The 21,859-nt window shown below is 43.1% G+C and overlaps 1 protein-coding gene across 1 annotated transcript in view; it reads right to left on the minus strand.

Moving 5' to 3' along the window:
• Window positions 1–21,859, minus strand: part of skila (SKI-like proto-oncogene a) — a 33,342-nt gene that overhangs the window by 10,733 nt on the left and 750 nt on the right. The window contains exons 2-4 of the mRNA XM_026375092.1: window positions 18,613–19,893; window positions 1,741–1,836; window positions 976–1,064 (exon numbers count right to left, since the gene is read on the minus strand). Coding sequence (XP_026230877.1) covers window positions 976–1,064; window positions 1,741–1,836; window positions 18,613–19,734 — 1,307 coding nt within the window. The 5' untranslated portion in view covers window positions 19,735–19,893. The remainder of the gene's footprint in view (window positions 1–975; window positions 1,065–1,740; window positions 1,837–18,612; window positions 19,894–21,859) is intronic.

The following is a 21,859-nucleotide window of genomic DNA, read 5'->3' on the forward strand; positions in this document are numbered from 1 at the left end:
AAAATGTGATTGAATAATATCAACCTGGCTGGTATTTGACAAGTGTACCAGTAATAGACATTGGTAATAACTCAAATATTACATTTAGTGCTGTGGATGTCTAGCACAATGTTTGGCTATAGCAGAGCATTTATTACAACTGCTGCAATGCAAAAGACCTCCTGCAAGGCCTATGCAAGTCTGCTGGGGGGGGGGGTGTAGCAGCCATGTGATGCTGGTAGATGACCAGGACTCTAATCCAGCCAATCTGTCTGGTCTGACGTCTGCGAGCCTCCATGCTGTCAGTGTGTCAAGGCAGTCACATGTAGCTATGGCACCATAAACCATCTAATTCCAGTTTTTAATCTGGGTCAGATTACTGTGCAAGATTAGATTGCTATATCCTAACGCAAGCTGGTGTGCTCTGGGTAAGGATGGAAGGAGGAACAGAGAGCCAGATGAAAGGAAACAGGAGCATTGGGAAGAAAAGAGGAGGGAGGGAGAGACGAGGCGCATGTAATGATGGATAGAGGACAGAGAGAAACTAGCAAAAAGGCAGGAATTTCCTTCACTGAGAAAGAAACTAAAATCAGGCCGAAACCAAACATTACTGCTCAGATGTACACTATCTGGCACAATGTCTTAGTACAATTTAAAAACAAATGCTTTTAATGTTCTCTAAGAAAATAAGACATGGTAAGCCCTGACTAGTTTTAATCAAACTTAAAACAACATTGAAGAAAATGGTCTAAAAAAAGACCAACTAGAGCCGTAAAAAAGATGAATTACTGACTCAATTAATTGAAATATTAGAATAGCAAAAGACATTTAGGGACATAAGCTTAGACTTTAAAAACATGGGCTGGTCATTTCTATTTCTTTAATAGTAAATGGAAACATCAAACTATGGTTAAATCTATCTAATGAAAATAACTTAGCTGCAGCCCTTAAATGGTCTATTGGCGCTGTTCAGTCAAGGTGAATGAGATGCAGTACCTGGGATGGACCAGGGTGGGGTGTCCTGGCTCCTCCTTGATGTCTGAGAAAAGAGGGTTGAACACCAGAGAAGGTGGAGATGTTTTCCCCTGAAGAGCAAAATAAAGAACAGACACATAAATATGACACACCATTGCAACATATTGTTTATTTTATCAATTTTGATGCAGCTACAAATATTTTCTTGGCATACAATTATGCTGTTGAATAGATGAATTATTACAATGGCGAATGCATGCCTACACACACACACACACACACACACAAAATATATGAAGAGAAGCAGCAGAAGGAGACGTGAATGCTGTACTGCACGTGATGCTCCTGGAGCCATAATCTAATAAAGCTAATATATGCATGCATACATGTGGATAAGGGATCATCCATCAGGCATCAGATGAGAAAGAGTGTGTATCTGTGTGTGTGTGTGTGTGTGTGTGTGTGTGCGTGCATCGTGTTGAAGGGAAAAAAAAGATAATCATGATAGAAGAGCTTCTTCCCTGTGTTGGTGTATGTGTGCAGCAGTGAGGGAAGGTGGAGAGCTTTTCAGCAGCTGAACGAGTTTATTTTGTGACAGGTTGAAGAGGAGAAGTTTGTTGCTGTGGGTGCACTAGGCTGATTCTATCAGTGGGGGTGGGAGTGGTGGTCCTAAGAGATGAGTTGTGTGTAGATGTGGGGGAGGAGCAAAGGAGAAGGCGATGCTGAAGCAGTAGGAAGTGATGACAAGATGAGTAGATGGAAGCAGGGAGACAACCAACGACTAACCTTTCTCACAGGGTCGGACTCGGCCAACTTGCCACTGGGGGACGAGAGATCCGCAGAGGATTTTCTCACCTGGCTCTCATCATCTTCCACTGCCTTCTGAAAAAAATGAGAATTTAAAGTGTTAAACAAAAAGACAAACCCACACCTGGCTTTAACAGACAAGAAAGAAAAAAAAACAGGGAGCAGAGTGTTGGAATATTATGAACAATTAAAATGAAGCACACTCTTGTCAATGAGTATGGAAACGAGAAAATGCAAATGCAGACATCACAACCATGCTGACATAGGTGAAAGATAGAGACAAATGGCATTTAAACAATACAAAATGCGGCCAATTACTTAAAAGAGACATAAAATGAAGATAAATTGCATTAAAAGTGAAAAGCATGTGCAAGCTATGACCTGAAACAGCAGTGATACAGCGTTAGACAAAATTAAGGTGGCAAGGAAATGGGTAAGCTAAGAGTAGAAACTGGATGAGCCCACTGATGGTAAATTATAAATAAAACACAAGAACAGCCATGCTGATAGTAAACATGGCAACATCATATCCCGTCACTGTGTACATTTGTACATGTGATTCATTGTTATACTACACGCAACATGGTTGGAGTCAGCCTCTCTCTGATCTATATATTTGTATGTGTTGACTGCTTATGATTCATGTTCAGCTTCGTACCCACTCAGCTGTGTGTATTCAAGTAAACAGTACTGGTACTAGTTGAGCATGTCTGTTTGAGTGTGTGTGTGTTTTTGAGCAAATCCAGGACACGCTCAGCAAGAGGTCACAAGCTGATGGAGTTGATGCTTATCTGCAGCAGACAGACTGCACAGGCTGCCTGCAGTTCACACAACGCACACACGCATGCACTTTCAGCCAAACTGACGGGAAGCACAAGCTCTGGAGGAATGTGCATCACACTATGAACCACTGGGTAGGTCACAGTGACAGAGAATGAAGAAGGGAGGTGTATAGAGGAGAATAGGATGCAGAAGAGGTAGAGGAAGCAAGAGAATCCAGTGAAGAGACAAGTGCAAAGGCAGTTAGCAGAAGGAACTGCAAAAGAGAGATAATGGTTGTAGAAAGCATCAATAATTGACTTACTAGCCTTTTAAAGCCATCTATAAACATTTATCCACAGAATGCACACACATAGTTGGACACAGTGAATAATAAACAGCCTTTCATCACCTGGACTAAAGGATTTTCCTCTGCACTGTAGCAGCTGAGAGAGTGTTACTACCAGAGCTAAACAACCTCAGAACAATACGGCCTAATTACTGTGACAGCTTGGTATTAACCATTTAACATTCATATTAGTTACTAGTGCTGCAGTGTTTTTACTTCAGCAGGTGTAGCTAACATTATTTTTATAAATCATGATTATTCACTTGTTATAACTCAACTATCACATTTCAAAACTCCCTTTCCGTCTCATGTGCAACACATTGTTCTGTTTGCAACAAATGAAAATTTCATACAAATTCAAAATGTCTCCTAATTCAACAGCTGGTTGTAGATTTTAAAATGTAAGGAACTGTTGCTTTTCTCCGTTTTATATACTAGACATGAGAATTTCACTGATTTTCTCACTTTATTAAAGAAAGAAAATAAGCACATTTCCCAAAATATCAAGCTACTCTATCAAATATCTACATTTACATTTAGTCGTTTGGCAGATGCTTTTATCCAAAGTGAAATACAAGGTGTAAGGGTAGACAGGGTAAGCGTAAGGAGGTCTTGCCTAAGGACCTCTACTGGAGGTATCACTGCATCTATTCCTTTTTAAGTAAGTCTTTCTGTTGTACTCAGCTCCTACTATTTGTGAATATGCGAATTCAGGTATGCTGCATGCAGGGCACAGTCTCTTATTTACAAGGGCATGGCTGAATAAACATGCAAATACAGGCAATGCAAATATAAGAGGCCGGAGCCATATGTGTAGCCAGGTGTGCATCTGTGTGTTTCTACAGAAGGGGGCTCGCCCCTTTACGAATGCTTGTGGTTGGTGTTTTTTCCTTTTTTTACTCCACAAGGCAGCACTGCAGTAGTGAGAAGAGGAGGGGGTTAAGGAGAGAGTAGTGAAGGAGAGGCAGAGAGCAGGATGATGGGACAGGGAAGAGATAGAGAGAAGGAGGGGAAAGAGGGAGGAGACTCCAGATCCAACAATAAACCCACTGCAGTGGCGTGAAGGCAAGTTTGGTCCTCGCTGGCCGCAATATCAAGGTTGTCTGTATATACAAGTGTGTTTGTGAATCTCTCTACTACATCCCTCTAGTTTCTACCACTTCCCCGCATAAGTGTGTGTGTGTGTGTGTGTGTGTGTGTGTGCGATTGTGTGTGAGAGACAACGCATACAGACAGAGAGCATGGGGCCAAACTGACATTAACACCAGGTCATTCAGAGGTCCTTCATCTGCTTCCCTGCCTGCAACAGCAGATGCTGATGAGACAAGTGACAGGTCATTAAAGGGCAAGTGTGTGTTTGTGCATGTCTGTGAGAGAAAAACTAAGGGAAAAATAAGAGATGCAGTTCGCTGATGCTGTATGTGCATCCACATATAGACCATACATACTCAACATGTATCTGTGTGTTCCACTAATGGTTGCCCGTGTCTCTTACTGTGATTCCCACCTATCTGACAGTTGACAGCTGAACGCCCACCACCCACACACACCTGCTCATTATTCCTGCTGCTCTACACTCTCTACTCCTTAAAGAATGGGTGCGGGTGCAAACGTTTGCACATTTCAACACAACTGTTTTTCTCACCTTCCATTGCCCATGTCTCTCCTCTGTCCCACCTTCCATAACCCTGCAACACACACCATACTGCTACTCGGTTCTAATCTGCTTTATTGAAGCATCTCTCTTATCTGGGTTGATTCTGTGACACACACACACACACACACACACACACACACACACACACACACAAAGAAACCCCCTATGTCTCCAGTCCTTTGTCAGGCTGAAGCTCGCCTCATGACAATGTGGATTAGCATTCCACACAGTCACTCAGCTGAACTCTGCCCTGTTGTTCCTAATCACCAGCAGTGTGCCTGCCACTGCAGCTAACATACACACAGTTCAGGCCACCACTATACGACCACATGAAACATACTACTTTAGACACACATGGCCATGTGAACTTTTACAATGACCCGTTTCCAGAGTCTGAGCGACATTTCTACAGCAGATGCATTAATGGAGCAGCAAGAGGCATTTTTGTATTTATGTGTAGTCAGAGTGCTGTTAAATCCAACAAACCACTTTAGAGCACAGACATCAATGACCATACATTACCATACTCGGTCTGGAAAACACAGGTGCAGTGTAAATGCACTCCAGAGCCAGCTGTGTATTTCTACTGTGAGTGCTATCTCTGCTTCGGACTGCAACGAATGGCCATCAGAAATTTTTATTGCCTCAATTTTTTTTTTTTTTTGCTTAAAATTTACATCAAAGGGCCATTTTAAATTTAGGCTGACATGTTCATGTTATCTTGTGTGAACAGTAATTAAAAAAAATAGTTTCAAGCGTGTGCGCTTTGCAATTACAGGAGTTTCTTTTTCAATTTTAAGTTAGAAAGGAAATTCTGCTCAAAGCATTAGCTTTCATAATTGGCTGTGCTAGCGAAAGCAGCCACCATATCATTCATGAAGAGCTGATTTTAGATTGTAGTGAAAGCTTTAACTTTATAAAAAGTTGACAGACACTAAGCTAAAGGCAGACACAGACACAAACACACAAACACGCAGTCAAACACAGTGCAGACAAGTCCAAGGTTACACTTTCTGACGCCCCCCTCCCATTGCTCTACTCCAGTCACATGGATACTCAAGATGACTGCCATCTCAGTTTATATAAACACATACACTAACACACACAGTTACTCTTGCTATAAATACACATGCTTTCTCCATGCTCCTGAAAAATTCAGAAGCAAAAAGAAATACACTTCTGATCTATGAACAGAATCTTAAATCATACGCTGAACACTGATGTGAAGTCAAAACCTTCTAAATCAAATTGAAATTGTGGCCAGATGCTGCTTAATTTAAAAGATCCGATGATGATGCGAAGGAGTTGAATCATTTATTCAAGTGACAGAATATTGATCTGCAATGATTTTAAGTTTGCAAAAAGCCAACACTTTATTGGATGTGTTTCTTAAAGTCAAATGTTTTCTGTTTGTTTCTGTTTCCTATGATTGTTAATGGAATATCTTTGGGTTTTTCTGATATATTATAGTCAACACAATTATACTATTAAACTAACCATTGGTTGTAGAGCACTAGATACATCACTAGGGTCAGTGTGTTCCTGTCTTTTGCTCGTAGAATGAGTCCATTCTTCAGGTAACATGCTGCTGACATTGTAAAACCCTACCCAGGATATAAAAAACATACACAATCACACACAACTAGTCTCAACAAGCCTAATAGCAAATCTTATCTAGGACACAATAAAGAGTGTGCAAGCTTTAGTCTGACCTTTCATCTGAGAACAGCAGGCCTGTGTGTTTGTGAATAAATGTGTGTGGTATTACAATCTAATATTCCCTCTGTGCCTTAAAACCTAAACACTGTTGGGCCCAATTGTCTGCACATCTGCCAAAATCCGGGGAGAAGTGGTTGCTCCTCGGGCGAGCACCATGATCTTGCTCAGGGGACAGAAACAGAGGGTGTCACTAAACATATCTATGCCACCCTTCATCCTCATCTTCTTCCTCCTCCTCTACCATTCACAAGCTTTCCATTAACAAAGGGAAAAGAGACTGTGAGGGACAGCGGTGGGCAACAGAGGAGGACAGAGTAATGCAACTCATTCTCCTCTTTCCTCTCTCTCAGGAGGAAGTAAACAGCCTTTATTTGGGTGCCTTTTCATTCTGCCTCAGACAGTGAGAGAGTAAAAGAGGAACACAGACATTCACAGAGACAGTCGGTCACGCCCCGTCTGTTTCTAAACCACATCCTGTTCTGCTGCAGTCGTCAACTGTGTCAAAGATCAAGATACGGATACACAGATATATATTCTTCCTGACTAAACCATCCAACGACGAGATATTAAAGCGGTTTGGCTGCCATGCTGTTAGTCACAGACATGTCTGTTATCTTCTCTTTAAATGTAAAAAAGAATAAAAAATCCCCCTAAAAGTTCTTCATACTTTGTGTCCAGCTTAGGGTTGTGCGTTTATCCGTGTTTTACAGGATCTCACACACACACACACACACACACATACACACACACACACACACACACACACACACACACACATACACACACAAAAAAAGAAAAAAAAAGTCGCACTACAGGCCTTTATATGGAGGTCTTAATCCAATAAGCCATTTATCCAAAGACTGGGAGCCACACTTTGTTTCAGCAGCCAAATCAATAACAGCCCACAAGGGAACACAGCAAAGTGGGGCATTAAAAGGAATACACTTTTTTGGTAGGGGCTCTCTGATTAACTCAACACTGTGAAATGAGATGACTTGGTTTAGGTTCAGGGTCTACATGTTCAAGGCTTGACTTGTTATCTGTGCATCTATTAATGCTTAGGTTTTAGGGCCCTTTGATACTCTTTATTTAGTATGAAATGAAGTGTCTCAATACTTTTGTTTGAGAGAAATATCAGCTTTCATGTTTTCACTTTGTAATTATAGGTAATTGCGTGTAAACTGAGTCACAAAAATGTATCCATTAAAAATAAAATATAAAAGGCAATAATGTGTGCACAAAGAGCTTATTACAAATCACTTCAAGTCAAGAGCAAGTATTCTAAGTATTTGAACTTTTAGCAGTACGTAAAAGGAGAAAAATGTTATATTTCTTATTGTATGTGCCAAGAAGAACATAACTCCACTCATTTTTCTTTTGCTTTAGCCTTGAACAAAGAGATAAGTGGTAATAAAATAGAGCAGGGCAAAGATGAGAACAGGTCTGACAGGTGGACAGTTAAGACAAACAGGTGACAAACAGAAAGAGGAAAGAAAAAAAAAAAAAGTCTGTTTGTGCTTTGCCTCAGAATCACACACACCTGTTCCTCCCTCTTTCCAAATACAAAGAGAAAGAGCAGAGCCAGACAAGCACACTGATAAGCATCAGCCAGACTAGTCATGCCAGTATCACAAACGGAGACATACACTTAGACTTAGACACACACACACACACAGACACACAGACACACAGACACACACACACACAGACACACACACACACAGACACACACACACACAGACACACACACACACAGACACACACACACACACACACACACACACACACACACACACACACACACACACACAGAGGCAGATAAGGACAGGTTCATTCCCGACTTACTTTGGCTTCAGGCCTCGGGCACATTTTTGCACCACATGGGTACTCTGTCTAGACAGTCATCACGCGCACGTCAAACACACGCAGCCTTTTCCCTCCCTGCCAACGTGTTGAGCTCCTTCCTCCACAGCTACTGTTCCAGTCAGCCATTTTACAATCCACACACCAAAGCCTTCATAGCTACAACCAATGGGAGCCAGCAGAGAAACAGTCAATGGGAGTCTTTGGGAGAAAATTAAGCGAGTAATTAAAGTTCAAGTGAAGAATCTTCCCTTACCAAACTGTCCACCTACTGTAGCTTTACCACAGACAGGAGTTTAATTTGAAAACCAGCTACAGTACTTCTCTATGATCCTTGACATAAAAAGCAGCCTCTTCAAGCTCTCCCAATCAATTTTTCTATTCATCTCCCTCTCCCTCGCTCTATTCCTCTTCCATTTCTCAAGTTTCACAGTCAAATCCCAGGTGGCGGCTTCCAGTCTATATTCACAGCAGTGTATGAGAAGGGTTGTAATAACGTTACCTCATGAATGGACAAATTGTCTGACTGGAATACACTAGGCAGGCCACACAGGTTAAGGTAACTCCCACGTCACACACATTATCTATGTCACAGTGCAAAATACTATGAAATGGCAACTGGTGATAATTTTTTTTATAATATGCCAGTTTCTATTGATTGTTTAAAGTAGATATACAGTGTTTAATTTATAGAGGACTAAAAACTGCACATATCAACAGTTGAAAAGCTGGAACTGGTGGATTGTTTGCAATTTGATGAAATAGTGTATTATTAATTGATTAGTAATGCCAGATAGCAGCAGGGGTAATATGGAGACTTTACTGAAAGGAACTGTAATTGATGTAATTGTAAATTATTTAGACCCTGCATCAAAGACAAGAATTACAACTGAACTGTAGCACTCTTCAAATGATCAACCTCAAGTACTGTGATTAACACTCACTAACAAACAAAATATATTGTAAAGTAAGATAAGTTTAACCATAATCAAGATGATTTATGAGAAAGGAAATATGATTCAGCCTTGTAAAAGGACAGCGTGACAGGTGAGAGACTGGTGACACTGTGTTATTTCCACTTTGCTCTCTTGTGAAAGTTGTGCTTTCTAATACCAAGTCACATTCAAAAAAAGATTAAGAGGGTATGATGGTTTCTGATTCTTTAAGGATCCTGTACAGTACCTACACCTCTTCCACTACTATGCCATTAGGTTAGGCAGGCGTTACAGGCCTCAAAAAGTGACCTTGATCTTGTCTCTGCACACATTTGCACAAAGAAATGTGAGTGTTTGAGTCTGTGAAGGGCATTTAAAAATCATCTATGTGCAAGAGAGCATACTATCTGCATATACATGTGCAGCTCACTGTCTCCATCACAGCAGCTCAGCATGTGTGTGCTCTAGTTTCCTTCCCCAGTGCCCCCCACAGCGTTAAATACCAAAGCTGTCAGGCCTCACCTATGAGAGTCAACCAGAGCAGAGGCAGACAACATACACAGATGCACACACAAGTAAACAGACATCCCATCAAACAAGAGCTCCATCAAACAGCAGTGTAGGAGGATGACGTAGTTTACCGCAAGGAAACTGCTGTGCATAAATACGCACTCAGACACAAGCAAGACACACTTCATGCTCCCAGGAGGACACACTGACTGAGAATGAGGCCAGTGGGCCCTTGTCTTGTCTGAGGATGACTGTACTCATCATTTGAGCTACATCTGGGCCAGTGTGCGTATGTGTGTGCTTTACCATCTCTAAAAAACAAAAGAGAGTCTCTAGAGACGCGTGCTACCATGGGATGTTTGTAGGTAGGTTAATGGTTCAAATCCGCAATTAGGGATACAGACGCTACCACCACAAAAACACAAATTAGCTGTGTGGTTTTCTATACAAGGAAAAGTGGCTTACTAGTCGAATGGATGAAACAACTCAGAGTGCTTGGAGACAGGGGAGTGAGAGAGCTGCAGAGAGGACGACCGTTGCTAAGCAGACTGAAAGCCGAGAGAGGCTGTCAGTAAGCCAGCAATGCACTGCTATCACTACAGAGAAAGAGAAAACACAAAATGGAGACACTGCCTGACCCTCTGCCTTTGCAATAAATTACAAAGCATCCACTAAAAAGCCTTAAAATACATGCTGAAGCCTGATTTTATAACAGTTATTCTGTAGCTATCGTAATTTGGCTATTTCAAGATTAAGCTTAAAGCAATAAGACACTGAAATTAGTTTTGCAGTACAGTTAGTAATTCATGAGAAAGTGACTTTAACCCAACCTGAACCATTCTTTACGGACCATAGCATATATGCTGATCAATGGTTTGCCTACTTCTTCAGCAGTGTCAGTGCTTCATTGGTCATTGCTGTCTACAACAAGGCCAGAGGGAGGACAGAGGTGGGACAAAGAATGAGAGACAGCGTAAGGAAGTTGAACCTTGATCAGTCACGGTACCACGAAGAGTAAGCTTCACCTGGCCTAAACGGCCCGCAGGCTACATCGAAAGACAGTCAGTTAAATCCAAACAGGCCCTGGGTTTTCTGACTGTTCTGCAGGGAGCTCCAGTCTCATCCATATTACATGCAGGAGCCTGTTTGAAGCCTCTACTGCTTGTCTCTGCATGGGAAGCTTGGCTTTGCTGTCCAGGCCCCTCGGGCTTGCCTGTCTCTCCCACACACAAACACGAACAGCTACCATGACTCTTTCACTATCTCTCTGTCACTAGCTCTAGTTTTCAAAATAACTCTCTGAAGACCTCTCTCTGTACTTTCACAAAGTATCATGAACTGCAAAAGTCAGTTATACATTCACTTTTAATCTTAATGAATATAAATTATTTACAAAAACCAAACCTTCATACGAAATCTACAAATATCTACCAGTAAAACCACAGTCCACACATTTGATCACTAGACTTCGTGCATTAAAACAGTCACTGTCTGAGGCAAGCCTGACCCAACAACCCAGGAAAAGTGTGGCCTGGTTTGGTTTGGTTTAGTAAATGTCATTACGGTTGAGTCAGAGCTCTAAGTGAACACACCTGGGCGTAGATCAAACAGACTGAGTGAGAGGCTGGGACGGTGATAAATCTTTGTCCTGGCTCCACAGTGACGTTGATCAGTAGAGAGCAGACCACAGGACTGATGGAGTACTGTGACTCACACTGCAGAACAGGGTTGGCGTGGTGATGAGGGGAAGTGGTTGGTGGTGATGGTTGTGTGTGTGTGTGTCTGGCTGTTTTTCTGACTATATTTGACCCTTTGACTTCCTTTAATCATGAACTGCAGACTGTTATTTGCACAGTATCCCGTACTACTGTGTGTCATCTCTCTAATAAGAAATCATGTGGAAAGTCATCATGTGGACAAATTGAAAGCTCATACCAGGGTCAAATCATAGCCTTGATGTCTGTCATTCACCCCTGATGACACAAGGACAAAACGTTTGACTTTTGGATCTAAAATATCAACAGTAATTTTCACTCTTCTATGAGGCACACTGCTTTAGAGAGTACAAAATGAGGCCGCTTGGTTGTCTGCCAAAGTAGCTGACGGAAAAGGCATCCTTGCCAAAATTCACCATCATCTGACTAGAGGCTAGATTTCTTTACTAAACATGACTCACTCTTATGAAGAACTACTGTACATATGGCCTCATCTGGGATCAGGATGTGTCTCCGCCAGAACATTTTGATAGTGATGACAAAGAAAATGTCTGGCATAACAAAGTGCACCTGTCATAGAAAATGTAGACTGTAAACTGTAAACCACAAGTCCATTTTTCACTCTTCAAAGCATTAAGTCAAGGGGAATAAGTCTCCACTCGGCACAAGTCACTCCAGCAGCAAGGCTGTTTTACTAAGAGCAACAGTGGAGCCAAAAAACAAGATGGACTTTCAAAGAATCAGTGCCACGTGCTTGACAAGTCACACACACAAGCATTCACCACTCTGTTGCTTCGGGACACTTAAGAACTTGTCTATCAGCTTGCATGTAGATTGTTGAAATGCACTCACCGGTTTTAACACATCCAAGTCCTAATTAGTTTTTTTATAGCTGAAAAACACTCAAACTGTCTAATATACATTATATGAAAGCGTTTAGGTAGTTCGGGGTCGTCTACTACTTCATTTATGCTGTAGAGATTTGCAGTGGGGCCTTCTGATGATCCAGGGGGGACAGAGACCTCTATTTACAGGATCTTGATGAGCTGGTATGAAACCCTGTGGGATATGAGGCAAATAACACTGTATGTTTGCATGTGTGTCTCCCCTGAGAAATATCAGGGAGATGGATGATTCCCATGAGTGACGTCACAGCAGGTGGGAATAGCAGTGAAGTAAACAAACCAGTATTAAAGAAAAGGCAAAAAGGGGTTGAAGACCGAGCAAATCACAAAATGTCACTTGTTTCACATTCACTAATGTAGTGTGTTTCCCAGTCGTTAACTTTACAGCCTTGCCCTGAGCCCTGATCAGCCAGACCCCCAGTGAGATAAGGATTTACTGGGTACAGAGGCTGCCAGGAGTGGAAGGGAGAGAAAGAGATGGATAGCGTTTGATGTTAGTAGAGCAAAGGTGAGGCTGCAAAATAGAAGTGCAAGTGATCACCTCAACCTTGGTAAGTTTGCATTCTGACAGTGGGTTGCTGTGCTTTCTGCTTTAATCTGAAGTGTTAGATGAAGGTCAAAACTAGCATGGTTCATGGCACTTGACTTGGCTGTCACTATATAGTGACAGCCAAGTCAAGTGCTATGCAATTAAGCACATGGAGCCATTTGACAAAAGAATGTGGTCGTGTAATAAAACATTGCAAGCTGAATCAAGTCCACATGGAAATAAACCATTACCAAATGTGTAAATAAACAACTGACAAAGTAGAGAAACTGGGGTTTCTTTAATATTACTAGCTGACAACTGACCCACAAGTTTCCCCATTTGCAACATGCATAATTGATCAGCGTAGTGGTTAGATTTATGTGTTGTGGATATGCTGGGTGGCAGCCCAGTGGGACTCATGACACACCTTTGATATCCTGTGTTTATCTCCCTGTCTGGGAGACTGGGGCTGTGGGAGAAAAATGAGAGAGGGAGTCTAAGTGCCTACTATATAGTGTGTATGTGTGTGTCTCTGCTATGTGTATGGTGCTCCTATGGAAAGCACAGTCTCTGGGTCTCTCCATTTATATCTTCATTAATCACCATTCCTACTGGGAAGGCAGCACAGAAGAGTCTTTCAAATGCAAACGCTCTCTCTGCTTGGACACATCACGCACAGGCTGGCAGTCTCCCACAGCCCTTTTACAGTATACTTCCCTTGCCTACATCTCCCTGCCCCCAATGCACACACAACCTGCTGGTCTGACTGTCTCCCAGGGAGACCAGACAGTGGACAGCTAATCTTCTCATAAACACATCGATTAATTACTACCAAGACTCCTCATTATTCTGGTTGCAAAACAATCCGGGCAAGCTAGTCTGACGTGTTGTGATCCAAGCTGCTTTCTTTTCTTACAGTCTTGTTTGAACTCGTAGTCCATTATGTCCCCCTCTCTTTTACTTGTTCGGTCTTTCATTTTCCTTGCAAGCAGCAAACTGGTCTGACACCCTTAGGGGGGGTGGGGGGGCAGAGCATGGTGAACATGCAAACAGGCTGTTAGTCCAGGGTTCTGTTAAAGCCCACAGGACATTTGATTGGGAGGGGTTGAGCCAGTTTGTTTAGTCTGAAACTGCTGGCAGGCATGGCAGAGGCTCCACTGTATCTGAACTGACCCATCTCCTCTGCTTGCTGCTGTGGCTAGCTCACACCAGTTCCAAAGCAGCACATTATCTTGTGGTGAGGTGGGAAAAAGAAAAGCTTAAGACGAGGAAAGAGTCAAAATAACAAGTGGCAACTGTGGTGGGAAATTGCCACTAGCCAACCAATGGTACAGTTTTAGATGTGTGTTTTAAATAGACACGAAACTCTGTGTGCTGCAGCATAACCAAAATCAAAAACTAAACAAGATTATTATCTATTTAAGACTAAAGACTTAAAAATAATGACTTTGGTGTTTCTCCAGTGAGCTGCTACACTGTTACAGAGCTGTGATACTGGCACTGAACTGATGGCGACATACCAGAGGCCCCTCAGCTCAGCACCTCCTACCTTGCAGGGCCCCATTCAGTTCTTTACAACAGGCATCAAACACTGGCTGTGGCACACCATCTTGTGCACATGGAACATGGACAAGCTCCCACACCAAACTACATACAGGCATGATAGACTATAGATTACTCTGAGCCAGTGTTCAAAGACGCTGCTGTCTATTCAGCATAAGTGAATAATTGTTCTTTGGAAAGGCGCAACAGACATAGAAATGTGTATGGGTGTCTGGGTAGAGCAGAGGGGATATGAGAGAGGGTTAGCCGGGCAAATGCAAACTAGTTAGCATGTGATTGGTCAAACAAGAGAGTTGTTCAAGGCTAGATTTGTGGTTCAGCTCAGGTCTCGGGGAGGTTAATTTTCAACTCAAGCCAAAGCGGCTTTTAACACAATGGCTGTGGACATGTCATGTTTAATGGAAGATGACCAAAACACAGAACAGTTTGTGACTGAGACAACCTACCTGTCCTGGCCTTGTCCACTCATCTTCTTCCTTTCATATCCTTTACTTCTCTGCTCTTGCCTAGTTTGCTGCCTCACTCAGGTATGTGTTCTGTCTGGCACACTGTCTGAATTACTACAGTTACAGCAGAACCAGAGGTGAGGTAAACTTGTCTCAACACAGACGGGAACTTATGCAACACCGGCTGTGGCCTGTGTCACACAGTCTTCTCATTTCACTCTTCTTCTGTTTCCTCCCGCTTAGTCCATTTCCTCCTCTAGTCAGTGTCACCCAGCAACTCACCATATCCATCGAGGTCAGAGACCCATTCAATAGCTACTGTTTTTATTTTCTGATCCGCTTTTCGGATATGCACAAGTGCATATGTTTGCTATTTGCTGATGACTTATCTAGACATTTGGCTGTTTATTTTATTACCATCATCTGATTGGGGCCCGCAGGGTCATGATCGTATAGAGACATATATGGTCAACAGCAGAACAACCTGAGTTAGAAGAAAAATAAGATGCTGGGTAAAGAAGAATGTGGAGCGAGATATAAACCGATGAGGATGTTTGCCAAAATCCAATTAGATACAGTCCAAGAGAATGACTGACAAGCAGACAGACAGAGCAGACAGCCCTAGAGACAGCCAGAGAGTGCAGCTGCACTGGTCTGCGGTAATGAAGTCACTGGTTTCCAAATAGCAAACAGAGGAAGCCAGAGAGATGCAGCTGTCTGCCGTCTGTGCCGCAGTCACTGTGTCAGCCCAGCCAGGGAGACAGACAGAGAAATGCTGTTCTCGCCGTCTGACATTTCTGACTCCTGGCCAGCACAACTCTACAGACAAGACTGAGGCAAATAAGCAACACACTATGTCGCTCTACTATGAGGTTGTGCTCACAAACTGCCTTCAATATTGTCTCGCACCGTTTTCTCATTTCAGAACAGCTTATTTATTCTACCGTAGACATACAAATTGAGAAATGTCCATGACAGTTTTTTAGACTGTGTGTTAGGCTCTTGTTTACACTATAATCTGTTAAAAAAACAAAAAACACCTTGTGTGATAGCTGTTTCTCAAAATATAACTTGACCTAATCTAAGTACTGCTGGGGATATTTGTATCACAATGACTCACTAAAGCTTGTCTGATGACCTGCTATGTCAACAGCACAAATAAACAAAATGTCCCTCCAGCAAGACGAATATTTCACAAGGTGGTGGTGAGGATCATCAAAATGGAATTTCTGTTACTTCCTGTCTTGTCATAAAAAAAAAACTCCCAATAAAAATGGCAACACATGATCGTGTCTCTGCGGAAAGTACAAACGTCTGTCACAAACACTGAAGGCAAAAGGAACACACTGTCTGATGCTAAAGTAATTCTTGATACAAGGTTTCAGATTGTTGCTAACTGTTGGTGCCGTCTGTCTAACAAACTCTATTTACACAGCAGGGATCAGTAGACGGGTAGCAGTGCCTTGGGACACAAAGCACCGTTTATAGAGAGCAAGTCCTGGGGTTTTTAACTGCACCTTCTCAAACCAAACAGTCCTAACAGGATATGGGTCTAGTAGCCATTGGAGACTGTGGGTAAAAAGACTTCCAGAAGGCTCCCCTTGTTTGTTCCAGAGCTCTCTGGTAAAACTATGAACTGCTTGTAAATGTGCACATTGACACTGTGTGTAAATAAGAGCCACTGGGAAAAGGGTGTGCAGTCAGGGTTAGACCAACACACAGGGGCAAGGCATCTTTCTAAAAAGCATGTGTGACTACAAGCTGCCTGGCTGGCCTTCCACTGACATCCACTGGGATGTGGAAAGTATGAGTCACACAGCCAGTGCAGTGGAGGCGGCTGGACGGTCTGGAGGATGTTCAGGGTGAGAGACATGTCCGTCTGCCTCACTTCCTGTTCAGTCAGACACACACTTTTATTACACAAATGCACACACATAAACAAAGAATGTTTCGGCTTGGAATGGAACCATGTGTCCTGACTGTGTGCAGTGAGACACTGCCAGGTCACCTCTGGCCAATGACCTATCACACGCCCATACATCTGCCAAAATGGGGATAGTGGAGTGGCATCTTCTTTTAATGCCAAAAATCACCTGCTTCCTGTAGACTAATAAGCATCTGTCTTTTCAAGAATTAGTCCATCTGTTGAAATTTCACTTCCATAATTTGCACAACATCCTTTATGATCAAGCCTTACCTTACAAAATACAGAAGATGATAAAATCAACAACAACAACAAACAGGAAAACCAAACCATTGACTGAGAAAGCACCCCAGAGACAGAAGACGGCACCTGAAACTGTGGTGAGACAGAGGCTCCAGAGAGCCTAGCAAAGTGCGAGACAGAGAAACACAGATGTGTCATACTAGCCTCCAGTTACCATCTCATTACACACACTAGAGTTGACAGTGTCTCACACATTAAAACACACACACATAGACACAGAGACTATAGTATCATACACCTCATATGTATTTTTACATGTGTGTTGCTTCTGCAGCCCATTTGTTTCTGCTCGACACAACGTATGTGTTTCCTCTGTGGACCTAAAATGTCTACTTCTTCCAAGATGCATACCTTAAACCAAGGCGGGGAAGAAAATAGGTAAGAGAAGGGACAGGAATGCAGTGTTATGGCAAGACAGTATTCCTAAAATGCTAACCACCAAGTTCACCAGACAAGGAAAATGCAAGGCTTCTCCCTATGTCAGATACATCTTCAGTATAAAAAGGTGTCAAGCGTTTAAGAAATGTGCACTCTGACTCCAGAAGAACTCTATAGTCTCTTACTTCACCAAGCTACCTGCTGTAACATCACTACAATTACTAGCAACTTTTGCCAGATTGCTTTTCTGTTCAAAAGATGCAACGTGTACTTCACCAAAAGTCCATCTGAACAGGTGCATGGATTCGCGACCAAATCAGAACAATATAAAAAGGGCAGGCCCTGTAGTCAGAGGGAGGTGAGACGTGAACCAGTCAATGGAAATTTAACAATCTAGAGCTTTTGACCCCACTGAATGCTGACTTTTCAATATGCGTGATGCCCTTGTGGCTTAGATACTGCATTGACAAGATATTTTTTATCCAGCAAAAATAAAACAAATCTGCAGAATCATCTTTGGAAGACTTTGTTTCATCTTGGCTTTCAGTGATATAGTAATCAACCCATTTTACTTTTAGATTTGTCTGGAGGCACTAACAACGTGTGTAATTCAATCCTGGAACAGCTTATCTGGACATTTTCATATTTCAAGAAGCACATGTATTTTTTCCATGTTGCTAAGCAACATATAACAGAATTAATAAAATATTTTTTCTAACAGATGCAATGCAATGTCTAATTGGCCAAATATGGTTTCAGTTTGCACTAGATTCATTTTCCATTTACTCAAATTGTGTAGGAATGTTCAGAAAGACAAATTACAGTCCTTTTGGACATTTTTATTTTACAGACCAGAAATGTCAGCAATTAACTACTACCTGCTGACATGTACTTTTTAAACCAGGAATTCAACAGTCTCTTCCCAAGCTTCACATTAGCCTTTTGTTCAGTGACCTCCAGGTGACCTGTGGGGACAAATGATGCACTTCCCCTTTCTTCAGCTGTGGCCAGCTGGCGTAACCTCGTCTGTTTCGACCTGGCTAGGCAGATGTCACCACCTGTCCCACGCCTCCATCACAAATAACATGTCAGTGCTGGTTTAAGAAAACATCAGCCATAAACTCGGCTAGTCAAACCTGCTGAGCACACAGAATGTGGGACTGGACAATTACAGAACTGCAGACCCCGTTGAGTAGACAGCCAGTTGTAGAGAATTTAATAGGCCCCCCTTCACAGAATGATGACTGACTAGCATGCAAAGAATTAACAAATGCAAGTTATCAGAAATGCACTTACTTTGTCTAGCAACCTCTTGAGCTGATAGTGGAACTTCTCTTTGACCTCATCCAGGAGCTGTTTAAGCTTGGGCTCCTCAGGTGTGCCTTGATACTTCCTAGCAAGCTGCAGGTAGCAGGGCCACTTGGCTGAGTCAAAGCCCCAATGGCAGGTCCTTTTATCAGGTGACTTGTGTGAATGCATGACAAACTTCTGTGGTGAAAAGAGTAACTGGCACTCAACACACTGAATACAGGGTGCCTCGGGCTGGGTATAGAACTGGGGCACAAAGAGGCCCTGGCACTTCCCCAAACACTGGTGCTCCACCTGAAAGCTTGCGTCGCTCTCTTTCAGCAGGCCCTGGACCGAAAGCTTGCCACTAGGGTCGGCAGGCAAGGCCGCCCCAGGACGAAGTAGAGCGTTGCACAACCGTTGAGCATCCGTCAGTGTAATGAGGCCACAGGAAGGTGCGTTGAATGGCAGAATGCCCAGCACCTTGAGGATGTGCAGCTGCTCAGCGTCGCAGCGCGAGCAGTAGACATAGAGCTCGTCGCACACAGTGTTGATCTGCTGCAGAGAGAAGTCGCGGAGCACAGAATTGAGCACTTGGGGCAGACAGAGTCGCTTCTCTCCCCCAACAACAAAGCAAGAGATGGATTCTCCTTCCAGCAGAGAATGTGTGAGTTCAGTGGAGCTGTCACAGGGAACCAGCAGAGGGCCTCCTCCCAGAACAGGAGGGGAGGGCAGGGGAGGCATGCCGGCCGGAGAATGCTCATGGCCCGTGCGAGCTGAGAAGGCAGCAGGGCCCCCAAGGGAGCTCTGGCTGCTGAGGGTAAACTGGGCCAGTGTGTGTTTAAGGCCAGGACTCAAGTCCAGGGCTTTTCCAGAGCCAATCACATGCAGTTCAGCTCGGCTCTCCAAATCCATATCAGAATCGTGGCGCATGTCCTCGGTCTGCTCCCTCTTCACCTTGGGAGTTTTGGGGAGGGAATCCATGCTACGACGCTTCAAGTTGATCTCCGCCATCACTCGCTTCTTGATGGGTGCGTCTTCCATTCGCTCTCTATACAGCCGTTTCATGTTGCCCTTGAATGAGGTCAAGTCTTTGAAAGGAGTTTTCAAACTGGTCTGGGTGCTGGCCATGTTTGTGCACTGGGTTAGTGTTGTTTCTTTCAGCTGACTGAGTTCTTATATTCCTGTGAGTCTTTTCTCCTCTTTAAGTCTCTTCAAATGACACAAATCTTCTGGTAGTTAGACACAAGCATGATGATGACTGACGTTTTCTATGTTCTGATCCACTTCCTGAGCATAAAAAGAAAGAGTTTAGAAAAGATACAGAGAAAAAAATATGATTATATAAAATCACTATCTGATCAATCACTAATTACTTTCCTGTAGAGAAACAAACAAACTGAGAATGATCTCATCAAATATGTTGTGGAGCATGAAATATCCACAAGGGGTTTAAATGCTTTATAGCTGCTGATCCTGCTGGGGGCTGAAGAGGTCAATGGCTGTTCTCATGGACCACTAAACCAAATGGCCATTACCATGCTTAACACAAACAGGGGGTTTTAGCCCTTGCAATTGAACCCCAGGGGAAATTTGCATCAAGGTTTTCACCAAAGGCTTTAAATCAAACATAGGAGCACAAAGTGAGAATTTCAACAAGCAAAACCAGTTGACCAGACATGACAACCCAAGCGAAATTCCCCATCTCCCTGCCCCTCTCCCATTAGATTGTTAATGTAAGGCTGATACACAATAGTCAAAACATCTCGTTTTGCAAATGAAAGTGTCCTTCCCAACTATAATGTGCCTTCCCCTTAGGTCTGCTTACCCCACGCTGACCCCATCAACTCCATGAAAAACAATTGATAAAAGCATTAACAGCAGTCGTTCCCTTCTCTCGGTCCCTTCACAGCTTGACATGCAGCAGTGTGGGGAGCGTGGTTTCCCCCCTTTTTTTTTTTTAACTAAATCGGCCTTAATAAGGTAAACAACACTTAGCTGGTATCTCCAGTTTAAAACGCAGTATATATGATGACGGCTCCTGCTGCAATATGACACTAACAGACGGCGGATTGAGAGAAAATCCAACATTCACCGTATCATGCGCGCTTCGTGTCGTGAAATGCATTTCAATTCAAATCTTCACTAAAATCAAACACCCTCAGTGGGTTGATATCAGATGGCAGTGAATGGGTTTATGCATGCTTTTGCAAATTTCGACATGCCATCGTTTTTTTTTTGTTTTTTTTTTCCTTTCCACAGACTGAGATGCTGTTGCGGTGCAAACCAATCTCCATTCCGAAACGGGATCATATTTGTGGGCGCTGCAATTGCAAATATCACCGTGGGTCGACTGAGGAAAAAAAAAAAAACACTAAAGAAATCAGTTCAGCGACTGATAAATGAAGGTCTGCGGGGAGGCAGTTCGTCCCAGCCGGCTCTGGGTTACAGGACTTGGCGGCTAAATCCTACAACTGGGTCGGTTTATTTCTGGCAGACGTCGCAACGCCCGCAGTGTTTCGCTAAGTAACAACACAGTGGCATTTCACACAAACATCCTCACCATATTTTAATGACATCCCCCACTTAAAGTCTCCTTTTCACTGCAAGGACACCGCGTATAATGACGCCCCATGCTCTACTGCTCCACATCCTGCGACCCCCCCCCGTCCTCTCCTCCAGTCTGCAAACTGTACTTCGCTTCCTCTGCTGGCTCGCCACGAAGGCACTGGTATGCAGACAGCACTGATAATGACATTCACTGTCTACGCTCCAGTCTGGTCTGGGAAGACACTGCGGTCGAGCGTTGAAGCACACACCGAGCTGGTGAGGCCACGGTGGGGGTTTACAACCGCCGCCTGCCCCTGTAGGTCAAACACACAGGTAGGCGTTGGGGGCGCTTATCAGACATACCCAACGGTCTGATCGCTTCAAACAACACGTTTAATACTACGCATCTGTCTGTGACATTATTTTAAACTGCAAAAAAATTGTATTTTCACTTTAAATGTGTGCACAAACGTAACGTAAAACACACAAATGCGTGAAAATTAACGTAGAAACACACATTTCTCTGCCGTTCAACCGTTGACGTCCAGTACTAGCTAACTGCGCTAGCTAGCTTAACTGATAGCTACCCCCTGCTAAGTTACCCCGGTACAGTCGGGCTAAAATCCGTCTAACCAAAATAATATAAACGGGTAATAAAGCAGGTAAAGCCACCCCCCCAAGAGCCCAGCAAGGCTACCTCAAACGG

The sequence above is a fragment of the Anabas testudineus genome, chromosome 17 (genome assembly GCF_900324465.2).
Source record: "Anabas testudineus chromosome 17, fAnaTes1.2, whole genome shotgun sequence".
Lineage (NCBI taxonomy): Eukaryota > Metazoa > Chordata > Actinopteri > Anabantiformes > Anabantidae > Anabas > Anabas testudineus.